This window comes from Triticum aestivum, chromosome 5A (assembly GCF_018294505.1).
Source record: "Triticum aestivum cultivar Chinese Spring chromosome 5A, IWGSC CS RefSeq v2.1, whole genome shotgun sequence".
Classification (NCBI taxonomy): Eukaryota; Viridiplantae; Streptophyta; class Magnoliopsida; order Poales; family Poaceae; genus Triticum; species Triticum aestivum.
Window position 1 is genome coordinate 676967109 of NC_057806.1, and position 20502 is coordinate 676987610.

General features: G+C 50.6%; 1 protein-coding gene across 6 annotated transcripts; it reads left to right on the forward strand.

The window, feature by feature from the left end:
• The first annotated feature begins 407 nt into the window (after positions 1–407).
• Positions 408–5775, forward strand: LOC123105912 (uncharacterized). 6 transcript variants are annotated; one of them, XM_044528093.1, is made up of 9 exons: positions 408–559; positions 2673–2811; positions 2898–2957; positions 3038–3112; positions 3735–3787; positions 4063–4147; positions 4218–4285; positions 5126–5273; positions 5536–5775. In XM_044528093.1, the coding sequence occupies exons 4-9, from the start codon at positions 3070–3072 to the stop codon at positions 5556–5558; spliced, it is 420 nt and encodes a 139-aa protein (XP_044384028.1). In that variant the 5' UTR covers positions 408–559; positions 2673–2811; positions 2898–2957; positions 3038–3069; the 3' UTR covers positions 5559–5775. The 6 variants fall into 6 exon arrangements, 4 of the variants coding, with proteins under 4 accessions (XP_044384028.1, XP_044384027.1, XP_044384029.1 ...); XM_044528092.1 differs by having other exon boundaries at positions 3062–3112; XR_006451081.1 differs by lacking the exon at positions 4218–4285 and having other exon boundaries at positions 3062–3112.
• Positions 5776–20502: the final 14727 nt, after the last annotated feature.

A 20502-nucleotide genomic window follows, 5' to 3' on the forward strand; every position in this document is an offset into this window, starting at 1 on the left:
CTGTAGAAAATATATCATACCAACACAACATGGAGTAGCAGCTGGCATGAGGAGAACAGGCGCAGGTATATTTGGGCCCGTACCACGAGCATGTCAGTCAATGCTATAACGTTTGGTTAAATATCAATCGCCAGCGACGCCACCAACGGAAGATATCAGGCCAAACTTTTGGACTCCACCTCGTTGGAATTAATTAACGATTTTGCTATTTTTTAGTCGAGTGATTTTCAATTGGCTATCATTCAAATTCTTGGCCGTCCGATTGCGCGCTGTTATTCGTGCTGAGATCTGTGGTTTTGTGGTTGGTTGTCCTTTTGAACCGGGTTCGATTTTATTTCGTTGGGTGCGGTTCATCGGGTCTGCCCGTTACTGGACGCCCGTTTTTTTCCTTTTCCTTTCTCCCTCTTTTCCTTTTGAATTCCTCCATTTTCATTTGGGCGGTACTGTTTCGAAAGGGGGCAGAGAGGTGAGCGGCGGAGGAGGGGAAACGCTCGAGCGGCGGAGGCGGTCGAGCGGCGGCGGCGAGGTCCCTCTCACCTCGGACCTGATTGCTCCCCTGGTTAGTTCCCGTTGTCGCTCTCCCTTTCCCCCATGAGTTTTGCTTCGATTTTGGTCGCGTAGGTTTCAGATCTAGAGTTCTAGCAGTCGTTTTGTTGTTGGTGGTGTGGATCCTGTTGATTTTTGATGATTATTAGCGGTTGGTCAGCGTGGTTTGTTGTTAGCCAATGCTCATCTATGGAGTTCGCCGCCGGATCCCCTCTGTCGAGGTCATTTTACCGGTGAAATCCCCTCTGTTGGTGTCAGTTCGCCGCGGAATCCCCCCTGCTGGCGTCAGATTACTACGGGTCCCATGCGCTCTCTTCAGTTCGCCGCGAATCCCTTGTGTGGGGTGTTAGTTTTAGGTTTTTAGAGTTCGATCTGCTCGTTGTTGATGTTTAGTGTTAGCTGTGTCAGTCATCTGACTACTCCATGTATTGGTGTTGTATTACCACCCATTTTTTACAGCGCTCAAACCCATGAATTTACACTGTAACCCCCCAGTTTTTTGCCATGCTTATGTATTGTTGTATTTTAGTCTGTAGTTCGTCTCTGATTGTCATTGTATCTCCATCTTAGTATGTATTTCCCCTTAGTTTCATAGTTGTACTTTATGCATGATGAATATTGTAATGTATATTTGAAGTTCACTGTAGACTGTTTGACTTGCATTTTTGTGTGGTTGAATGACCGTAAGTGTGCTAGTGGTGTTGGACTGTAAGTAACCAGAATTTTACAGTGTTTTTGTTGTTGTTTGGGGACTGTAATTATGACTGTAATCACCAGAGTCTTTGCATGACTTAAGCTCTGTTTTAAAAAAAGAGGTTTGGAGTTCTTCTTTTTATGCAGAGAAAAAACTGCAGTTTGCTCAATACTACAATATTAAAAGCATAGTTGTTAGGGGCAACCAAACAGCTCATTGTAAATAAAACTGTGGTAATCTCAAAAACTGTAGTATTCTCAAAATACTTAGAAAATACTTTGCTATCAAACAGGGCCTTACTATGTAATTATCCGGAGTTTTACTCATTGAAGGACTGTAATTTCAGCATTGTTACATTTTTGTAAGTTTTTATGTTTGAGGACTGTAATTTTCATAATTTTACCAAAGTTTTACACTGCAAGTTGTGCGTTTGAGTTCTGTATTTGCACTGTAATTATGCTGTATTTTGTGTGTCTGAGTACTGTAATTTCAGTTTGTCGTAGATCATCCGGCTTTTGCACTGTATTTTTGTAGAGGATTACACTGTATTTTGTATGTTTGAGGACTGTAATATGTGGTAGGCATTACAGTGTATTTTCTGGAGTTTTACAGTGTAATTATCCGGCTTACAGTGTAAATCGGCAGAGTTTTTACACTGTAATGTGTGTAGGTTAGGACTGTAATTTTTGGTAGGGATTACTGTGTATTTTCATGCAGCTTTACAGTGTAATTAACCATAGGGTTACAGTCTAGATCAGCAGAGTTTTGCACTGTAATTCTGTGTGGGTTAGGACTGTAATTCGCGGTAGGGATTACAGTGTTTTTCATGGAGCTTTACAGTGTAATTAACCATAGGGTTACAGTGTAGATTGACAGAGTTTTACACTGTAATTTGTGTGGGTGAGGACTGTAATTCGTGGTAGGGATTACAGTGTATTTTCCTATACTTTTACTGTGTAATTAGTCATAGGGCTTACACTGTAAATCAACAGAGTTTTGCACTGTAATTTTGTGTGGGTGAGGACTGTAATTTTTGGTATGGATTACAGTGTATTTTCCTATACTTTTACTGTGTAATTAGTCATAGGGTTTACACTGTAAATCAGCAGAGTTTTACACTGTAATTTTGTGTGGGTGAGGACTGTATTTTTGGTATGGATTACAGTGTATTTTCCTATACTTTTACTGTAGAATTAGTCATAGGGTTTACTCTGTAAATCAGCAGAGTTTTAAACTGTAATTTTGTGTGGGTGAGGACTGTAATTCGTGGTAGGGATTACAGTGTATTTTGTGCGGGTTAGGACTGTAATTGTTGCATAAATCCCATAGAGTATTTTCACTTTACTTTTTGTGTGGTTGAGGTCTGTAACATATCGGCTAGTGCTTGCTTCTGCTTCATTTGTCTAATGATTTTTGCCTTTTGTATTTTTAGGTTTGGTTCAACGGGGAGGCTGCGGAAAGCATCTCACAAGGAAGTACCTCTAGTCTCTTCTCTTGAGAGTGATGGTTCTCTAAATGATCCTTTTGTTCCTAATGATTTTGTAGCCGATGGTTCTCATCCTATGTCCTTGGTATTTATTTCTTTTGCTTCCCTAGTTTTAAATCATTATTTTTCTTTTCAATTTTTCAATTTATGTTTATATTTTGCCTTTGACAGGAAATATCTAGTGATGATGGAGGGCTTGACAAAGCTCTCTTTGACTTCTATATGGATCATGTATGTGTATTTATTTGTGTTGTTTTTGAGTTTATGTGTTGTTATTTCTGATGGCTTATCATTTTGTTGCTGATTATTAGTTGTCTTTGTATTTTTTTCTTCAGAAAGTGAAATGTTTGAAGAGGAAGTTATCAAGTGTTGGAAGAAGAAATGTGGTTAGTATTCTTTTTGATGCACTTTATCTTATCTTTCTCTATTTGTTGCTAAATTTTCCGCAATGAAGTCCATTTTTTGTAATGCTCTTGTTCTTTTGTTTTTGTGGAGGATGAAGCGGTCTTCTGATTTCCCCGTTTGTTCTACTTTCACTAGATATTCTGGGAAGTTTTTCTCTGGTGTTGTCGATGGTTTGCGCGCAAAGTATAAAGATGTCATTGAGGATTATCTGTTGTTTGGGGTCAACTCGTGGTTGTGTTCTAGTTCTAGTCTAGTAATTTCCCATGCACCTCTTTTGTCGGTTATGACCATCACCACTTTGTAGTCTGTTTTTGCAATGACTGTAGATTTTCTTGTAGGCACTACACATACTCTATCATTTTCCTTTGTCTTTCCATATTTGTTGCACTTCATAGTAATTCTTGTAACCTCATTATTCCTTTTTTTGCTTATGGTTCTTGATGCTGCTACTATAGCCACTGAAAACCCAGCAACTTTTGAGTAAAAATTGAAATATTCTTGCCCTTCTTCTTTTGTTTTGAACTGCATGCCCATATGCGGCTTCAAATTGCTACTAATGTTCATCAGATTGCCCTCTGATGCAACATCTTCTTCATTTTGCAGGAACTTCTCAGTGTCTTCTTTATCGAGAAAGGCATTGTCTTTGTGTTCTTCACGTGAGTTCTCAGGACCTCCTCTTTGTTCTTCAGTGTTTTCTCTTGTGTCAGTGAGCGCTCTAGTGTCTGTTGATTCTGTGTTTGATGCACTTGCTGTAGTAGTTGATTGAGATGTTGCTGCTGCTGTAGTGGGTTCATCATCTTCAATGATCTGCTCATTTTGCTTATGTCAATTAGTCTACATTGATCTCCTTGTAGTTTTTCATGTATGATATGTACATTGATCTCTTGAAATTTCTGCAATTTACCTGCTCCAATTGAATGTTGTCAAATAGGTTTGTGTCCCAGGGGTTTGGTTCTGTTGCTTGTTCTTTAGTTGCTATGTCTTGATGCATTTGTTGCAATGTCTGCACAGAGAAGGTAAATTTAGTCTCTTTGTTCCCATTATGAATTTTTGTAACCTAATATGCGATTTTACATTTGAATCAAGTTCTGCGCCGGTGTTGTCGTATGTGTCTTTCCCGGACACTTCCTCTCTTTGTTGATATGTGTTCACAGGTGAATTCCCTGAATGAACCTGCAAGTATCATTTCAAAAGTTTTAATATTTGTTCATTGTATGAACAATGTCGTTTGTGTATAGTACAGAGTAGTAGGTCTCTTTTACCTTGTATATAATGTCAGATCGTAGAAGCGCAGTGAATGAAAATGTATCCTGCAGTAGTATTTGAACTTCTCAATTACATGTATATAGATTTTCCTTAAAGTTTCTGACTGATTTTGCTAATGCAACTCACATTCAGGATCAGTTCTTCTTGTGACATTGAGAGAAATTGCTCCTCTGTGAATGTTATTTGCTTGCTTTCCATCTGCAGTAACACCAAAATTAAACTGCCAGAAATCACCAGTAATATATGTAATGCAACTCACATTTAGGATCAGTTCTTCTTGTGACATTGAGAGAAATTGCTCCTCTGTGAATGTTATTTGCTTGCTTTCCATCTGCAGTAACACCAAAATTAAACTGCCAGAAATCACCAGTAATATATGTAACCCTTCAAGGAAAATTAAACTGTCAGTAATTACTCCTCTGTGAATGAAAATTTAAACTGATACTTGCAATGTATACTGAAACCATGTTGCTGTCTGTCTTGTCTTTTCACCGCTTTTTGATAGATGTAAGGGGCTTGTTTGAACTGATACTTGCAATGTATACTGAAACCATGCTGTTGTTTGTCTTGTCTTTTTACTGCTTTTGATAGTTGTAAGGGGTCTGTTTTCATGCTCTTTCCTCCATTTTCTGTTCTGTAACTATGATGATTTTCTCTGTTTTGATGATTTTACTACTAGTTTCTCCTTTACACTGTTACTAATCATCTCCTTGTCATGTTTTGTGCAGTCAACTTCATGTAATAATCAAAATTGGGAGCATACTGGGAGTAAAATGGAGTTTTTAGAAGATTTGCTGACATGTGGATCCTTTCTTAGATGTTCTTCCTGTAGAGTCCAGCAATTAGTGGCAGATCCCCCCTCTGTGTTCTCTCCAGGTACCACCCCTATCTGCCATGTGTCTTTGTGCTGTTGCCCAGCCTTGATGCTCCTCTTCCATGGCTGTTCCTATTCTATCTTCTTCTCAACCCCCCCTCCCATGGTGTCTCCTATGTTTGGTTCTGGGCGTGGAGAGGGTGGTTGTGTGTTAGGTGAGATCTGTTTAGACGGGGAGGAAGAGGTGTGAGATCTGTTTACTTTCTTGGGAGGCAAGTTCAGGCCTGGGGTTTAACTGTTTTTTTCTTTCTTCTCTTTTGTCAGGTGTGGTCCAGGAAAGCTGCTAGGAGAGATCGGCTAGAGGTTTAGTACACAACCGGGTCTTTCCAGCCCGACCCGTTTTCGTGGAAACGAATACATTCTTTTTATCGGTAGCTTTCTACAATTACAAGTGTCATCGGGACAGTGGTCAGAAAATTTGAATGATACCCAATTGAAAATCAGTCAAATGCAAAATAGACAGTCCAAACCATATATGTGAAGGTCTCCTGGTTATATGGAGAATTTACTACTCCCTCCGTCCGGGTGTATAAGTCATTCGCGTAGTTCTAGGTCATCGATTTGAGGAATTAAATATGTGTTATATGTCATGAAAAGTATATCACTAGATTTCCACGCGGATGTAGTTTCTAAATATATATTTTTTGTCACATATAATACATATTTAGATAGTTAAATTATCGACCTAGAACTACGCGAATGACTTATACACCGGGACGGAGGTAGTATATTAGTTTTGCTCCTCCTAGTTAATTAGTTTTTTCAAGTCTGTTCGTGTCCTTGTGAGTTACGGGCTTAGACCAGGTTGCCTGCGTGCACCTATATAAATAAAGGCCGTGTGGCCATGCAAAGAGGAGGTTTTTAGTTTTGAAGGAAATACTCAGAAAACGCATCTGATAGATGCGCCATATCTGTGCTCTTGCGTCCCTTATTAGGGTTTGATATTGCATCGTGTTTCGGCGGCGTTGATCGTCAAGACACAAGCTCGGTTTTGGTTCTAGCAATTCTGCAAGGGTCAATCCACTCTGCATTCTTTTTCCCTGTAGTTCTACTAGTTCACGGTCTCCGTCTGTCTAATTACTCCGTCATCGTCGCCGCCGCTAATCGCCATTAGCTTAATCCCTCCATCTATCCTAGTACTACTACACCACGTCTGTACTTCTGATTCATCCACTGTATTTCATCTAGCTACTACATACGCCTGCAAGCATATCCTATCATCTATTGTTTTACGTTCTTTCCTACCAACCCCATTGCTACCTGTCTGTGCGTGCGGTGAAAGATTGGGCCACCCAAAAAATTGTCTCAACGCTACTTGAGGCGTATTAGAATGGTACTCTCCATACTCCATAAGTACTGTGATCCTCCCGTCGAAAGTATGTTGCACATAATTAACATGATCCTCTCGTCCAATGCTCGATGATACTTTCCATAATGAACGTGATCCCCCGTCCAAAGAATAATACTCTATGTAGGTAAGGTGATCTTCCCGTCCAGAGAATGATACTCTTCATAATTGACATGACCCTCCTATCCAAAGTATATGATACTCTCTATAATTAACATGAAACCAATAGACGAATGAAAGCAAACCAAACCACGATATACCATCACGACCACGCACTCCTATTTAATAGTATAGATCCTCCCGTCCAATGCTCTATGATACTTTCCATGATGAACGTGATCCCTTGTCCAAAGAATAATACTCTACGTAGGTAACCTGATTCTTCCATCCAAAGAATGATACCCTCCATAATTAACACGACCCTCGTGTCCAAAGGACGATACTCTCTATAATTAACATGAAACCAACAAACACACGAAACTAAACCAAACCATGACATACCATCACGACCACACTCTCCTATTTAATAGTATAGATAGAGGTCTTCCATACAAGTATGGATCTACTCACACGAGCTTGCTAGCAATGATTTGTGTTGTTGGTGTTTTGTCGATGAGGGTTTCACATTTTCAGTTGTTGTGCATGATCAGTTACTCTAGCAAGTCAATACTCAATAGTTTTATCCATGTACATAGTTTGATGGTTGCCTTTGCAATTATTTTTTAGAATATTCTGAACGTAACAACTGCCCATTCATTCATGTCATCCAATTGAACTTCTCTCTTAAGCAGTTGTGTCCAACTCGGTTAGCAAACAAGATTACAACCAAACTACCCTTTAAAAATACATAAAATAAATAAAAGACAATATTTACTTCATGTTAGTGAAGGAAATATGCCCTAGAGGCAATAATAAAGTTCTTATTTATATTTCCTTATATCATGATAAATGTTTATTATTCATGCTATAATTGTATTATCCGGAAACGTGGTACATGTGTGAATACATAGACAAACAGAGTGTCCCTAGTATGCCTCTACTTGACTAGGTCGTTAATCAAAGATGGTTAAGTTTCCTAACCATAGACATGTGTTGTCATTTGATGAACGGGATCACATCATTAGCAGAATGATCGTTTAGTTTTATTGGTATTGCTTTCTTCATGACTTATACATGTTCCTCTGACTATGAGATTATGCAACTCCCGAATACCAGAGGAACACCTTGTGTGCTATCAAACGTCACAATGTAACTGGGTGATTATAAAGATGCTCTACAGATGTGTACGATGGTGTTGGTTGAGTTGGCATAGATCGATATTAGGATTTGTCACTCCGTGTATCGGAGAGGCATCTTTGGGCCCTCTAGGTAATGCACATCACTATAAGCCTTGCAAGCAATGTGACTAATGAGTTAGTTACGGGATGATGCATTATGGAACGAGTAAAGAGACTTGCCGGTAACGAGATTGAACTAGGTATGATGATACCGGCAATCGAATCTCGGGCAAGTAACATACCGATGACAAATGGAATAACATATGTTGTTATGCGGTTTGACCGATAAAGATCTTCATAGAATATGTAGGAGCCAATATGAGCATCCAGGTTCCGCTATTGGTTATTGGCCGGAGATGTGTCTCGGTCATGTCTACATAGTTCTCGAACCCATAGGGTCCGCACGCTTAACGTTCGATGACGATTTGTATTATGAGTTATGTGATTTGATGACTGAAGTTTGCTCGGAGTCCCGGATGAGATCACAGACATGACGAGGAGTCTCGAAATGGTCGAGAGGTCAAGATTCATATATTGGAAGGTTACATTCGGACACCGGAATGGTTTCGAGAAGTTTCAGATAAGTTTCGGAGTACCGGGGGTTACCGGAACCTCCCCGGGAAGCTAATGGACCAACATAGGCCTTAGTGGAGGAGAGAGGGCCGGCCATAGGAGGTGCCCCCCCTTGCCAACCCGAATTGGATAAGGGGTGGGGGCGCCCCCCCTCTTTTCCCTCTCCTACTCCTTCTCTCTTTCCTCCTTTGCTACCACGAAAAAGGAAAAAAGAGAGGGCAATCCTACTAGGACTTGGGAGTCCTAGTAGGACTCCCCACACTTGGCGCGCCCCTAGGGGGCCGGTCTCCTCCTCCTTCCTCCTTTATATACGGGGGCAAGGGGGCACCCCAAAGCACAATAGACAATCTTTTAGCCGTGTGCGGTGCCCCCTCCATAGTTTCACACCTCGGTCATATCGTCGTAGTGCTTAGGCGAAGCCCTATGCCGGTAACATCATCATCACCGCCGCCACGCCGTCGTGTTGATGAAACTCTCCCTCGTCCTCAACTGGATCAAGAGGTCGAGGGACGTCATCGTGCTGAACGTGTGCTAAACACGGAGGTGCCGTACGTTCGGTACTTGGATCGTTTGGATCTTGAAGACATTCGACTACATCAACCGCGTTACTAAACACTTCCGCTTTCGGTCTACGAGGGTACATTGTCGGGGGTTGGGTGCGACATATGCCAAAGGATGGCTTATCATGGTGGGAGCGAGTAGAACGTCGCCGGTGCCTGGAAACGGGATAAGGCGAAGGCATGCACCCCGGCGAATCTTACCCAGCTTCGGGGCTCTCCGTGGAGATAATACCCCTACTGCTGGTCTGCGGGGTCTCCGCATGATCACTATGGCAAAGTGTGTACACGGTTGCTCCTTGAGCTGTTTCCTGGAGGTAGGAGAAGGCAAGGCTAGCTCTCTCCTTCCTATATGATCTGGTCTAGTGCTAATGGATTCCAACCCTTTGCATGGGTGCCCAGGGGGGTTTATATAGGCCTACCCCCAGGGGTACAATGGTAATCCGGCTGGACGCTGACCTAGCCGTCAGTCTCTCTGGCCGCTGTCTTATCCGTCGACTACTGGGGCCCGCCGACTGGCGGGCCCCGCCGACTGGCTTGGTACGGAGCCGACAGGCCGCGTCCGCCGCGGGCGGGTCTTGCCGGTGGCGGATTACTGTGGCCGTGCTTCTAATAACGCGAGCTCGGTCATGGGGCTGTGGCAACAGCTCCGACGTCTGGCGGGCGATCACTGTTGCCACTCCCTGTCGTGTTTGGTTAATGGCGCGCGGGGCCCGTGGGAGGGGCCGGCCGACTCCTGGGGGTCGACTCCCAACTGGGCCGACTGGTGGCGCTCTCGCCATCTTCCGTACGCCCGTCTACTGGTGGGACCCGCCGTCCCTGGGCCGTACCAGCAGGCCGTCGTGGGCACAGGACTCCGCCCACTGGGGCTGACGTCAGGGCCGGCATGGCAATAGTGTTGCGGCAGGTGGAGATCTCTGTGGGTATGGCGTACTGTGGCCATGCCTGCCCTTGGAAAAGGGGTGGGAGTGGACCTTACTGTGGCCACTCCCCGTCCCGTCCCTCTTTATGAGGGCATGGGAGTTGTTGGCGTCGCGGGCCGACTCCCCATGGTCGGCTTCTCTGGAAGTCGCCAGTCAGGAGTCGGCTCATCCTGAAGTCGTCCTCGGGACTCGGCCGCGAGTGGGCAGTCGGCTGCCTCGCAGCCGACTCTCAGAAGGCGGCTCTTCGTCCTGGGGTCTTGAGTGGTGCAGCCTGCCCCAATGTCTTGAAAGGTTCTGGGCCTGGGTTAGCCTACCCGTGGCCCATTACTCCGACAGTAGTCCCCGAAGCTAGTGAGGCACCGAGGGCGATATGTCGAGGAGCCTCAACAGTTTCTTCTTTTCGGCGGTCGGATCCGGGCCTCGCTAGCCGTCTTCTGTCAAGCCGACTAGTTGGAGCCGGACTTGCTTAAGGCTGACTTGCCCCTAAAAAAGTTTGAACGTCGCGGCGGAGTCCAGGCGGCGTGCCTGATAAGCCTCCGGGTTGCCGCCCGTTGTGGACCCGTCGCGAGGCGCCACGTGGCTGAGCTAGTCTGCCCACCCACGCGTGCGACGGGACAGGCCTACAGGCGGGGCCCACCACTACCGCGCCTCGGCATGTGAACGGATCCGTTGTGGCCGTGCGGACGGTTGGGGTTCCCGCGCGGTTATTGCACGCAGTAACTTCGTGTGGTAAATCATGAGGGTCGTGGGGTCCTGGGCGCAGTTAATCCCACGACTGCCCCCTCGGCTTCTCAGCCCACGAGCCTACAAGTAGGCGGGGGGAGGGGGGCGGCGAAGCACGCACGCCCATCCTCCCTACTCCCTTTCGCTCCTTCTTTCTTCTTCTTCCTCTCGCCGTTGCTGCTTTGAACCACGCCGCGCCCGTAGCGATGAGCTCTTCCTCCGCAGCTGCGCCTCCTGCTATGCGCTCCAGAGTGTGGGACGGCTCCGAGGCCGATGACGACGACGTCGAGATCCTCCGCAAGACACGGCGACTGCCCGGCAGGGGCTTAGTGCGGGTCCGCCTCGCGTCTGAGGGGGAAATATCACCGACGCCGGAGGAGGCCGAGCGGGTCATATTCCGCTCGCAACTTATGTGCGGCCTGGGGCTGCCGGCAAGCGGCTTCTTCCGCTCCTTCTTGGAGTTCTACGGGCTCCAGCCGCACCACCTTACTCCGAACACGGTGGTGCTGCTGGCTGCCCTTGCCACCTTGTGCAAAGGTTTCCTCGGCGTTCTCCCCACCATCGAGCTCTAGGGTGAGTTCTTCCAGTCCAAGCTCGGCACACACGTCGCCGGCGTGCCGGCCCAGTGCGGTGCGTTTATCGCGATGCGGAGATCAGTGGCCGAAAATCCGTTTCCCACCATCGCACTGATTAAGTCGGTGAAGATGTGGTAGCGGTCCTATTTTTATGTGAAGAACGTCGCCCCAGAAGGCGACTGGGTCAACCTGCCGGCTTACGAAGCCGGCGCGCCGGCTGGAAGGCTCCCCAACTAGTCACACCGAGCCAGGACGTTGTCTCCTGCTGGTGCCGCCGCCGTCGCGCGACTCCGAGTGCTGACGCAGTCGAAGGGCTTGACCGGGGCCGACTTGCTGGCCGCCTTCGTGGCGCGCCGAGTCCTTCCACTCCAAGGCCGACCTCACCTGATCTGCCAGATGAGCGGTCATCGGGACCCGAGTCGGATGTGCTCCAAGGACATGCCTCACGCGGAGGTGGTGGACACGGTGAACTACATCACGAACTGCGGTCTCTCGGTGGATTGGCGGTTCGGCAAGGAGCCGTACTCACGCGCCAACCCCCTGCCTATTGTAAGTCGTCTTCCTTCTTCTTCTGTTTCTTTGTTGCCGAGTCCGACTTGTCCAGTCTGACCGTTTTTGTTTTTAATCAGAACCCTCTCGTCCCTCCTTCGGCCGGCACCACGGGGCCGGCTCGTCAGTTTGTCCCCGATCGGGCGGAGAGCGACGTCGACGATCCTGACTTGGGGGCGGCGGCCATGGAGGCCGACGCCGAGGGAGGAGGAGGAGAAGCAGGCGGCTTCAGGCCAACGACCACTTTTGCCGACTGGCCTGATGACGATGCTGAGGGGGAAGTCGCCCCGCGTCACCAGCCAAAGGCTGGCCAGCCAAGCGCGAGTTCCTCCGCCGTCTTGGACGCTCAAGGTGGCGCGAAGAAGCGTCGGGCTGGGCCGAGTACACTTGGTGGCCGGTCGAAGAAGTTTAAGGGAGCGGCCGCCGCGACCAAGCGGGAAGAGGCGGCCGCGAAAGCCAACCGCTTCCGCAAGGAAGTGAAGAAGCTGCCGCTGGTCTCTGCGTAAGCGCCTCCGTCCCTTATCTTTATTTTCTCTTTGTTGATCTTGTCTGAGTCTTTCATATGCTTTCCTCGCTTCAGGGCTCCCCTCACTCTTGAAAGGGTTGCCGCCGCCTCCGTTATGCCACTACTCGGTGGATTGACCCCGCCGCCGACCTCCGGGAGGCGACGGAGCGGAACGCGCAAGAGAAGCGCAAGGAGGAAGAGGCCGCCCGCCTGAAGAAAACGGAGGCCGAGAAGGCGGAAGCCTCCGCCCTGAAAAAGCTGGAGGAGACCGAGGCCGCCGTCGCGGCAAGGCGGCAGGCTAAGGAAGTCGCGCACTGGCGGTCGGCGGTGTTCGTCACCCCTCTGAACTCTGCGTCGCCGCCCTCGGAGTTCACGGGGCAGTCAGGGGAAGCCGGTGGCGAGTTCCCGATCTTGGAGAGGGGCGGCGGCGACGCCTCCATGCTGGACGCGGTCGTGCCGCCACCGCCGCCCCTGTCGCCGTCTAGGAGCGCGCAAGGCAAACAACCGGCGGACCCGCCCTTGCCCCGACTGAAGACGAGGCCGTGGCAAGGCTACTCCTTCAAGTCAGCTCGCCAACGCGCCGCCGTCTTGAGAAGACGACTTCGGCGCCATGCCCCTTGGAGACCGGCACCGCTAGCTCAACGATCCCAGACGCCGAAGCGACGAGCACCGCGCCCATTGGGTGGGTGCGAGGAGGAGGCACGAGCCTGCTAAACTAGGCACTTCTGGATGTCCAGACAAAGCTGCAAGCTGAGAGCGACGCTATCCAAAACTGCACCAAGGCGCACCTGGCGTCGCGGGCAGCCATTCGGGTATGCTTTCTCCTTTGTCTTTGTTTCCTTGTTCCTCTCTGTGGGGGCGCGCCAGCACATCCACTGGGTGTAGTCCCCGAGTTTCAGGCCGGCTGCTGAGCAGGCGGCCCGGAACTCCAATTGGTGAGTTCCGGGTACTAACTTTTGTCTGAAATACTTGTCGCAGGACTATCACAACCTCCATGTTACCGCCTTCAACCGCAACATTGAAGAGCTGGACAAGCGGACCGCCGACTTGTCGGAGAGCCGGAGTGAGTCATTTTTCTTCTTTGTGGGGGCGCTAGCGCATCCGTGGGCTGTAGTCCACGAGATTCGGGCCGACTGCTGAGCAGTCGGGCCGGATCTCCCCGGCGACCTTCTTTGTTGATGACTTAACGCCTTCTTTCTTCTTTCTCTTCAGAGGCCAACGTCACTCTTCAACAGCAGCTGAGCGAAGCCAACACTGCGTTGCGCGCCAAGGGGTGGGAGTGCAGCAAGCTCGCCGCAGAGCGTGATCTGCTGGCCGCACAATTGGCAGAGCAAAATGAGCTGCTTAAGAAGATGCAGAAGGAGGCGGAAGAGGAGGAGGCCGCCCTCCTGGCCGAGTTCGCGAGCGAGCGCTCCTCCTGGACTGACAAGGAGGCAATGCTGGCCCCGGCTTCCACGAGATCGAGGACCTCGTCGACGGTGAGCTTCTTTGCTTTTCTTCTTCGAGCCGACTATAGGTCGAGCCGACTCCTGGTTTTTTTGACTTGTTCTTTATTCTTTCCGTCTTGGCAGACTTCTTCCCCGGCCACTCGCAGGCCGCCATTCAAGCTATCGAGGCTGACCGCGAGGAGCGGAGGGTAGATGGCGCGGAGATCGCCGCCTACGCCCCCCGGACCCTTGACGAGCATATTCTGAGCATTGGGGCTCGTCTGCGGCCGGCCCACCGGATGCTGCGCCGGCTTCAACATGTCGGCACCCAAGCGATCGCCGCCCTGTGGCCAGACGTGCAGGCTCCGCGCACCCCCAGTCAGACTGCCGACTGGCTGGAGGTCGCGGCTGGCCGTCTTGAGGCCTCGAAGGGTTCCTCGGCCCGGGCTGGAGCGCGCCGAGCCTTGGAATTTGTCAAAGCGTGGTATCCGGGGCTGGACCTAGACCGGCTGGCCACACTCCGGTCAGAGGCCCAGCCGGAGCTGGCAGCCGCGGAAGACGCCCTTGTGAAGCACGCGGCAGCGATTGCCGAGTACACCGATACCAGCATCTTTGTCCCCGAGCAGGCTGAAGACGGCGGGGAGGTACCGCCGGAGTGGTTTGGGATGAACCCAGACTACGGCGAGGACTCGGCGGAGGTGATCGGCTCCAGCGTCGAGGAGGAAGACGAGGCGGAGGACGAAAGCGAGACGGAGGCACCGGAAGACGGAGCAGACGACCAGCCTCAGCTCGACCGCGCCTCCAGCAACGAGCCGTGCCCGCCCGAGCCGACTGCCGCCGGAGGTGATCAAGCCGACAGCGCCTCCAGCAACATCCAACACCGCCATCTCCAGCAACATCCAACACCGCCATCTCCAGCAACATCCAACACCGCCGTCTCCTCCGATCCTCCGAACCCGTCTGCCGCCTCCTAGGCTGCCACCTTATCTTTGTTTTATCTGTTTTAATAGTCTTTGAAGAACTTGTTAATTCACACAATTCCACCCGCGGGGTGTATTTTGAACTTCTACTCGAAGGTTCGGCCAAGGGCCTTTGTTATGTAAATTTTCATCCGACTTCTATCTTTTCTTGCTCATTGCTCTTTTGGCTTTTTCCTTTGCCGCCTTCCCTCAGTTGCCGTCTTTGTCAGTCGGACAGCCGCTCTGCGGACTGCTGCTGGATCAAATTCTTGATCACTTTGGGAAGGCAGGTACTTCGCCATTTTAGAGTTGTTTAGCAAGTCGAATAGAAGGTGGCAAGCCGACTGTTCAAGAGTCGGTTTGCGAAAAAAGGCTGGAAGCCGACTTTAAGCTATGTTTATGCTTTGAGTCCTTAGCCATTTTTCATGTGGACGCCCATTCTTCCTTACTCCTGCCCACCAGACAGTCTCTCTGCGAGCTGCGGCTTTTGACAGGAGACGGCTTAGGCGCCACACACTACTTGTCCGGCTGCAGGAAGCATTTCATAGCGCAGGGCGGCAAGTCCCCGGGCCGACTAGTCAAACCCGGTGCCAAGCGGCATAACAAAGAGTAATATACCCGAAGGCATAATTCTTATCATATAGATAAAAGAGGGCAATCCCCGAGCTCTTTTCGGGGGGGGGGGGGCGAAGTCTTGGTACTTTTAGTACAAAAGGTAGCGTGGTACATGGTACATGCTGCGTTTAACTATAAAATTTTCGGAGGAGATTTGCATTCCATGTCCGCTCTGTCTCTTTGCCGGAGTCGTCCCTCTTGCGTGCTCGGGGCTTCTGAGCGTTGATCAGGTAGTAGGAATCGTTGCCCAACACTTTGCTAATGATGAAGGGGCCTTCCCAAGGCGCCGACAACTTGTGCTGGCCGACTGTTCGCTGGATCAGTCAGAGCACAAGGTCGCCCTCTTGGAAAGATCTCGGCCTGACCTTCCTGTTGTAGTATCTGTGCAGGCTTTGCTGGTAGATGCTACACCGGCTGAGTGCCAACAGCCGGCCCTCTTCCAGCAGATCGACGCCGTCTTGACGTGCTTCTTCTGCTTCTTCCTCGGCGTACATGGTGACTCGCGGGGAATCGAACTCTATGTCCGTTAGGATGACGGCTTCAGCACCGTAGACGAGGAAGAAAGGCGTGAAGCCGGTTGACTTGTTTGGAGTCGTGCGCAGACTCCAGAGGACGGCTGGCAACTCATCGAGCCAGCAGCCAGCCGAGTGCTCCAGAGGCTCGACCAGTCGGGGCTTGATGCCGGACAGGATGAGGCCGTTTACTCGCTCACCTGGCCGTTTGACTGTGGATGGGCGACGGACAGTAGGTCCAGTCGGATGCCCTGTGTCGTGCAGAAACGGGCCAAGGCGCCTTTGGCAAAATTCGTGCCGTTGTCGGTGATGATGCTGTGTGGTACGCCGTACCGAATTGTGATGTCGGAGATGAAAGTCACGGCAGTCGGACCATTCAGCTTCTTGATTGGCTTCGCTTCTATCCACTTGGTGAACTTGTCCACCGCGACAAGTAAGTGAGTTAGGCCACCTCGTGCCGTCTTGAATGGTCCCACCATGTCTAGGCCCCAAACTGCGAAGGGCCGGGCAATGGGGATGGTCTTGAGTGTAGAAGCCGGCTGATGCGGCTTGGAGCAGAACTTATGGCACCCTTTGCATTTCTGGACCAATTCCTTGGCCTCTTCTAAGGCCGTTGGCCAGAAGAAACCGTGTTGGACGGCTTTGGAGACGAGTGCTCTTGAAGCCGCATGGTGGCCGCACTCGCCTTGATGGATGTCTTTGAGAATTGCCTGACCTTGCTCTGGCTCTACGCAGCACTGGTAGACACCAGTGACGCTGCGCCTGACCAACTCTCTGTTGACTACGGTGTAGGCTGCCACTCGGCGTTGTACTTGCCAAGCTAAGGTCTCATCAGTCGACAGCTCTTTGCTCACCAGGAATTTGAGGATGGGCTGGGCCCATGAGGGTGCTGCTATTTCTTCGACTGCCAGAACTGCGACTTGGATGAGGGCGGCTGGGCTGGGAGGCGGCGGACTGGAGTCAGCAACCGCTTGCTGGATTAATGAAGTCCCCGGGCCGACTGGTGCAGCCCTCGGGCCGAGTTCTGGAGTCTTCGGGCTGGCCGCCGTAGTCCCCGGGCCGGGTTCTGCAGTCCCTGGGCCAGCTTCGACTGTGGCGGCTTTGGAGCCATCTGCCAAAATCCTCGTACCGTCTGCTGGGGCTCTGGAATCGGATCCGACTTCTTCTATGGGAGCCGACACAAAGATGGAGTCTGATTCTGGTGAAGGCTTGACAGACGACTTGAGGAGGCGCTGAAGGGTGACGCCGGATGGTATTGCTTGGCGAGTAGAGCCGATTCGTGCCAGGGCGTCTGCTTGGTCGTTGTCGTTTCTTGGCACATGGAGGAACTCGCACCCCTCGAAATATCCACTGAGTTGCTGCACGAGGAAACCGTAACTCGCCATGTTTGCATCTTTGGCGTCCCAATCGCCAGACGACTGCTGGACTAGTAAGTCGGAGTCTCCATAACACAGGATCTGGCGAATGCCAAGTTCTGTGGCAAGCCGAAGCCCGTGAATGAGCGCCTCGTATTCGGCGACGTTGTTGGAGGCGGCAAAGTGGATTTGCAGTGCGTATTTGAGCTTGTCGCCCTTAGGAGAAGTGAGGACAATGCCGGCTCCCAAGCCGGTGCGCATCTTGGAGCCGTCGAAATGCATCCGCCAATGGGTGGAGTCAGGCGCTGGTCGTAGGTACTGGGTCTTGGCCCAGTCGACGAGGAAGTCGGCCAGTGCTTGTGACTTGATGGCGGTGCGGGGCTGGTAGTAGATGGTGCAGGGAGCCAACTCTATGGCCCATTTGGCCACTCGGCCAGAAGCATCTCGGCTTCCGATGATCTCGGCAAGTGGGGCCGTGCAGACCACAGTGATTGGATGCTCTTGAAAGTAAGGCTTCAATTTCTTTGCGGCAAAGTGCACGCCATAGCACATCTTCTGGTAGTGGGGGTAGTTCTGCTTGGAGGTCGACAACACTTCGCTCAGGTAATATACCGGTCTCTGGACAGGTAGTGCCTTGCCTTCCTCCTTGCGTTCCACTACAATGACTATGCTGACTACCCGACTGGTGGCGGTGATGTATAGGAGCATTGGCTCCTTAGGAGTCGGAGCTGCCAGAATGGGTGGAGTAGTCAATATCTTCTTCAACTGGAGAAAAGCTTCATCCGCCTTGTGGTTCCACTCGAAAAAAGTGGTCTTCTTCATGAGCTGGTATAAGGGGAGATCTTTCTCGCCCAGCCGACTAATGAATCGGATGATGGACGCCAAGCAGCCAGTGAATTTTTGCACGTCCAGCAGTCGGCTGGGTACCTCCATCCTCTCAATGGCCTTAATCTTTACAGGGTTGCACTCTATACCGCGTTCAGAGACCAGGAAGCCAAGGAGTTGGCCGGCTAGTACTCCAAAGAGGCACTTCTCAGGGTTGATCTTGATCTGGAATCGGCGCAGGTTCTCAAAGGTCTCCTTGAGGTCTTCCAGCAGTGTTCCATGTTTCTCCGTCTTCACCACCACATCGTCCACGTAAACATGGGCATTTCTGCCGAGTTGCTTGAGGAGGCATTTCTGTATGCAACGCTGAAAGCTGGCGCCAGCATTCCTCAAACCAAACGTCATGGTCAGGTAGCAGAAGGCTCCAAACGATGTGATGAAGGCGGTCTTCAGTCTGTCAGCCGAGTTAAGCTTGATCTGGTGATATCCTGAATATGCATCTAAGAAGCTCAACAGCTCGCATCCGGCTGTGGAGTCTATCACCTGATCAATTCTCGGCAAAGCAAACGGGTCCTTGGGGCAATCCTTGTTGAGGCTTGTGTAGTCAATACACATTCGCCACTTCTTGTTCTTCTTCAGTACCAGGATCGGGTTGGCTAGCCACTCTGGAAAAAATACTTCCATAATGAAGCCGACGGCTAGGAGTCGGGCTATCTCTTCTCCCACAACTCTTCTCTTTTCTTCTGATAGGCGGCGCAAGGGCTGCCTGACTGGCTTTGCATCAGATCGGACATGTAACTTGTGCTCGGCGAATTCCGTCGGTACACCTAGCATGTCTTTGGGGGACCATGCGAAGATGTCCCGATTCTCACGGAGGAAATCGACGAGCTCGCCTTCCTATTTGCTGTCGAGGTTTGCGCCTATGACAGCATACCTCTCTGGGTGCTCCGGGTCCAAGGGTATCTTCTTCGTCTCTTTGGCCAGTTTGAACGAACCCTCAGCCTCCGACTCCTTGGGGTTAGGCGGCATCTCTGGCCGCTTGCCGGCCATCGCCCCCAACTCGGTCAAGGAGCCGCTTCTCGGCCGTGATCACCAGGAACTCGGCCAACCGACTACTTTCAGCCGCACAAGCAGACGACTTTCGGTAGTCGCCGGCTACGGTCAGAATCCCCTTGGAACTAGGCATTTTCATCTTGAGGTAGGCGTAGTGGGGGACCGCCATGAACTTGGCCAGGGCGGGTCGGCCAAGTAATGCATGGTATGGGCTCTCGAGATCCACCACCTCAAACCAAACCGACTCTCGGCGGAAGTGATCTTTGTCTCCAAAGAGGACGTCAATCAGGATCTTGCCGATTGTGAGCAGGAAAGGCCAGGAACAATGCCGTGGAACACAGTTTGGCTGTTCTGAAGCTGGCTTTGCTTGATTCCAAACTTCTCCATGGTGTCCTTGTACAGGATGTTGATGCTGCTGCCCCCGTCTATCAGAACTCGCGAGAAACAAGCAGCTCGTCTATCCATGGCAAAGGTGGCATCCAAGACCAAGGCATAAGAGCCCGGACTCGGCATCACCTCTGGGTGATCAGCTCTGCTCCAGCTGATAGGCTTCTCGGACCAATGCATGAATTTTGGTGTCTCGGATGCTACTGCATTCACCTCTTGCTGCTGCTGCCGCCTGCTGCGTCGATCATCAGCCAAGCTGGTAAATACCATGTAGGCTCCGTGCTCTTCGGGGTACTCGTCTTGTACTGCGCCGACTGGCCTGACAGCCGGCTGCTGGGCGGAGGCGGAGGCGGCTGCCCAGCAGGCGGGGGAGACAGGAGGCCGTCTCCTTTGGCGATCCTGGTGAGTCAGTGGCACTTTCGAGTGGTGTGATTTGACGGCTTCGCGCCGCTGTAGAACTTGCAAGGACCATCCAGAGTCTGCTCGTATGAGAAAGTCGGCAACCAGTTGGGCTTGCCGCCTTTCTATCGCTTGAGTGGAGGCTGCCCATCCGGCTGCTGGTCTTCGATTGTCGCCACCTGCCGGCGGCTGGAAGCCGGCTGCGGGGCCTTGCGCTTGTGGTCGCTTGGCTGCTGTCGCCGACTGGCATCTCCAGCCGGAGTTCTAGGAGCCCGAGGGTCCACTTTGCCAGTCGTACTAACTTGAATCTCCGCCTTCATGGAGGAGTCGGCCGTGGCATACTTGTCTGCTATGATCAACATCTCGTTGAGGGTTTCTGGCTCATCGTAGAGGAGCTTGTGTTGGTGCCTTCTCTGCACCCGGCGGTGAAGTACTCGATAGCCTGCACCTCGTGCACGCCCTCATAAGAGTTCCAGAGCTCGGCCCTGTTGGAAATATGCCCTAGAGGCAATAATAAATTGATTATTATTATATTTCCTTGTTCATGATAATCGTTTATTATCCATGCTAGAATTGTATTGAAAGGAAACTCAGATACATGTGTGGATACATAGACAACACCATGTCCCTAGTAAGCCTCTAGTTGACTAGCTCGTTAATCAATAGATG

Coding starts and splice junctions, on each gene's coding strand:
- LOC123105912 (XM_044528093.1), top strand. CDS start 3,070: ATGTTTGAAGAGGAAGTTATCAAGTGTTGGAAGAAGAAATGTG. Junction 3,113..3,734: donor GTGTTGGAAGAAGAAATGTG/GTTAGTATTCTT, acceptor TTCATTTTGCAG/GAACTTCTCAGTGTCTTCTT. Junction 5,274..5,535: donor CCCCTCTGTGTTCTCTCCAG/GTACCACCCCTA, acceptor CTCTTTTGTCAG/GTGTGGTCCAGGAAAGCTGC.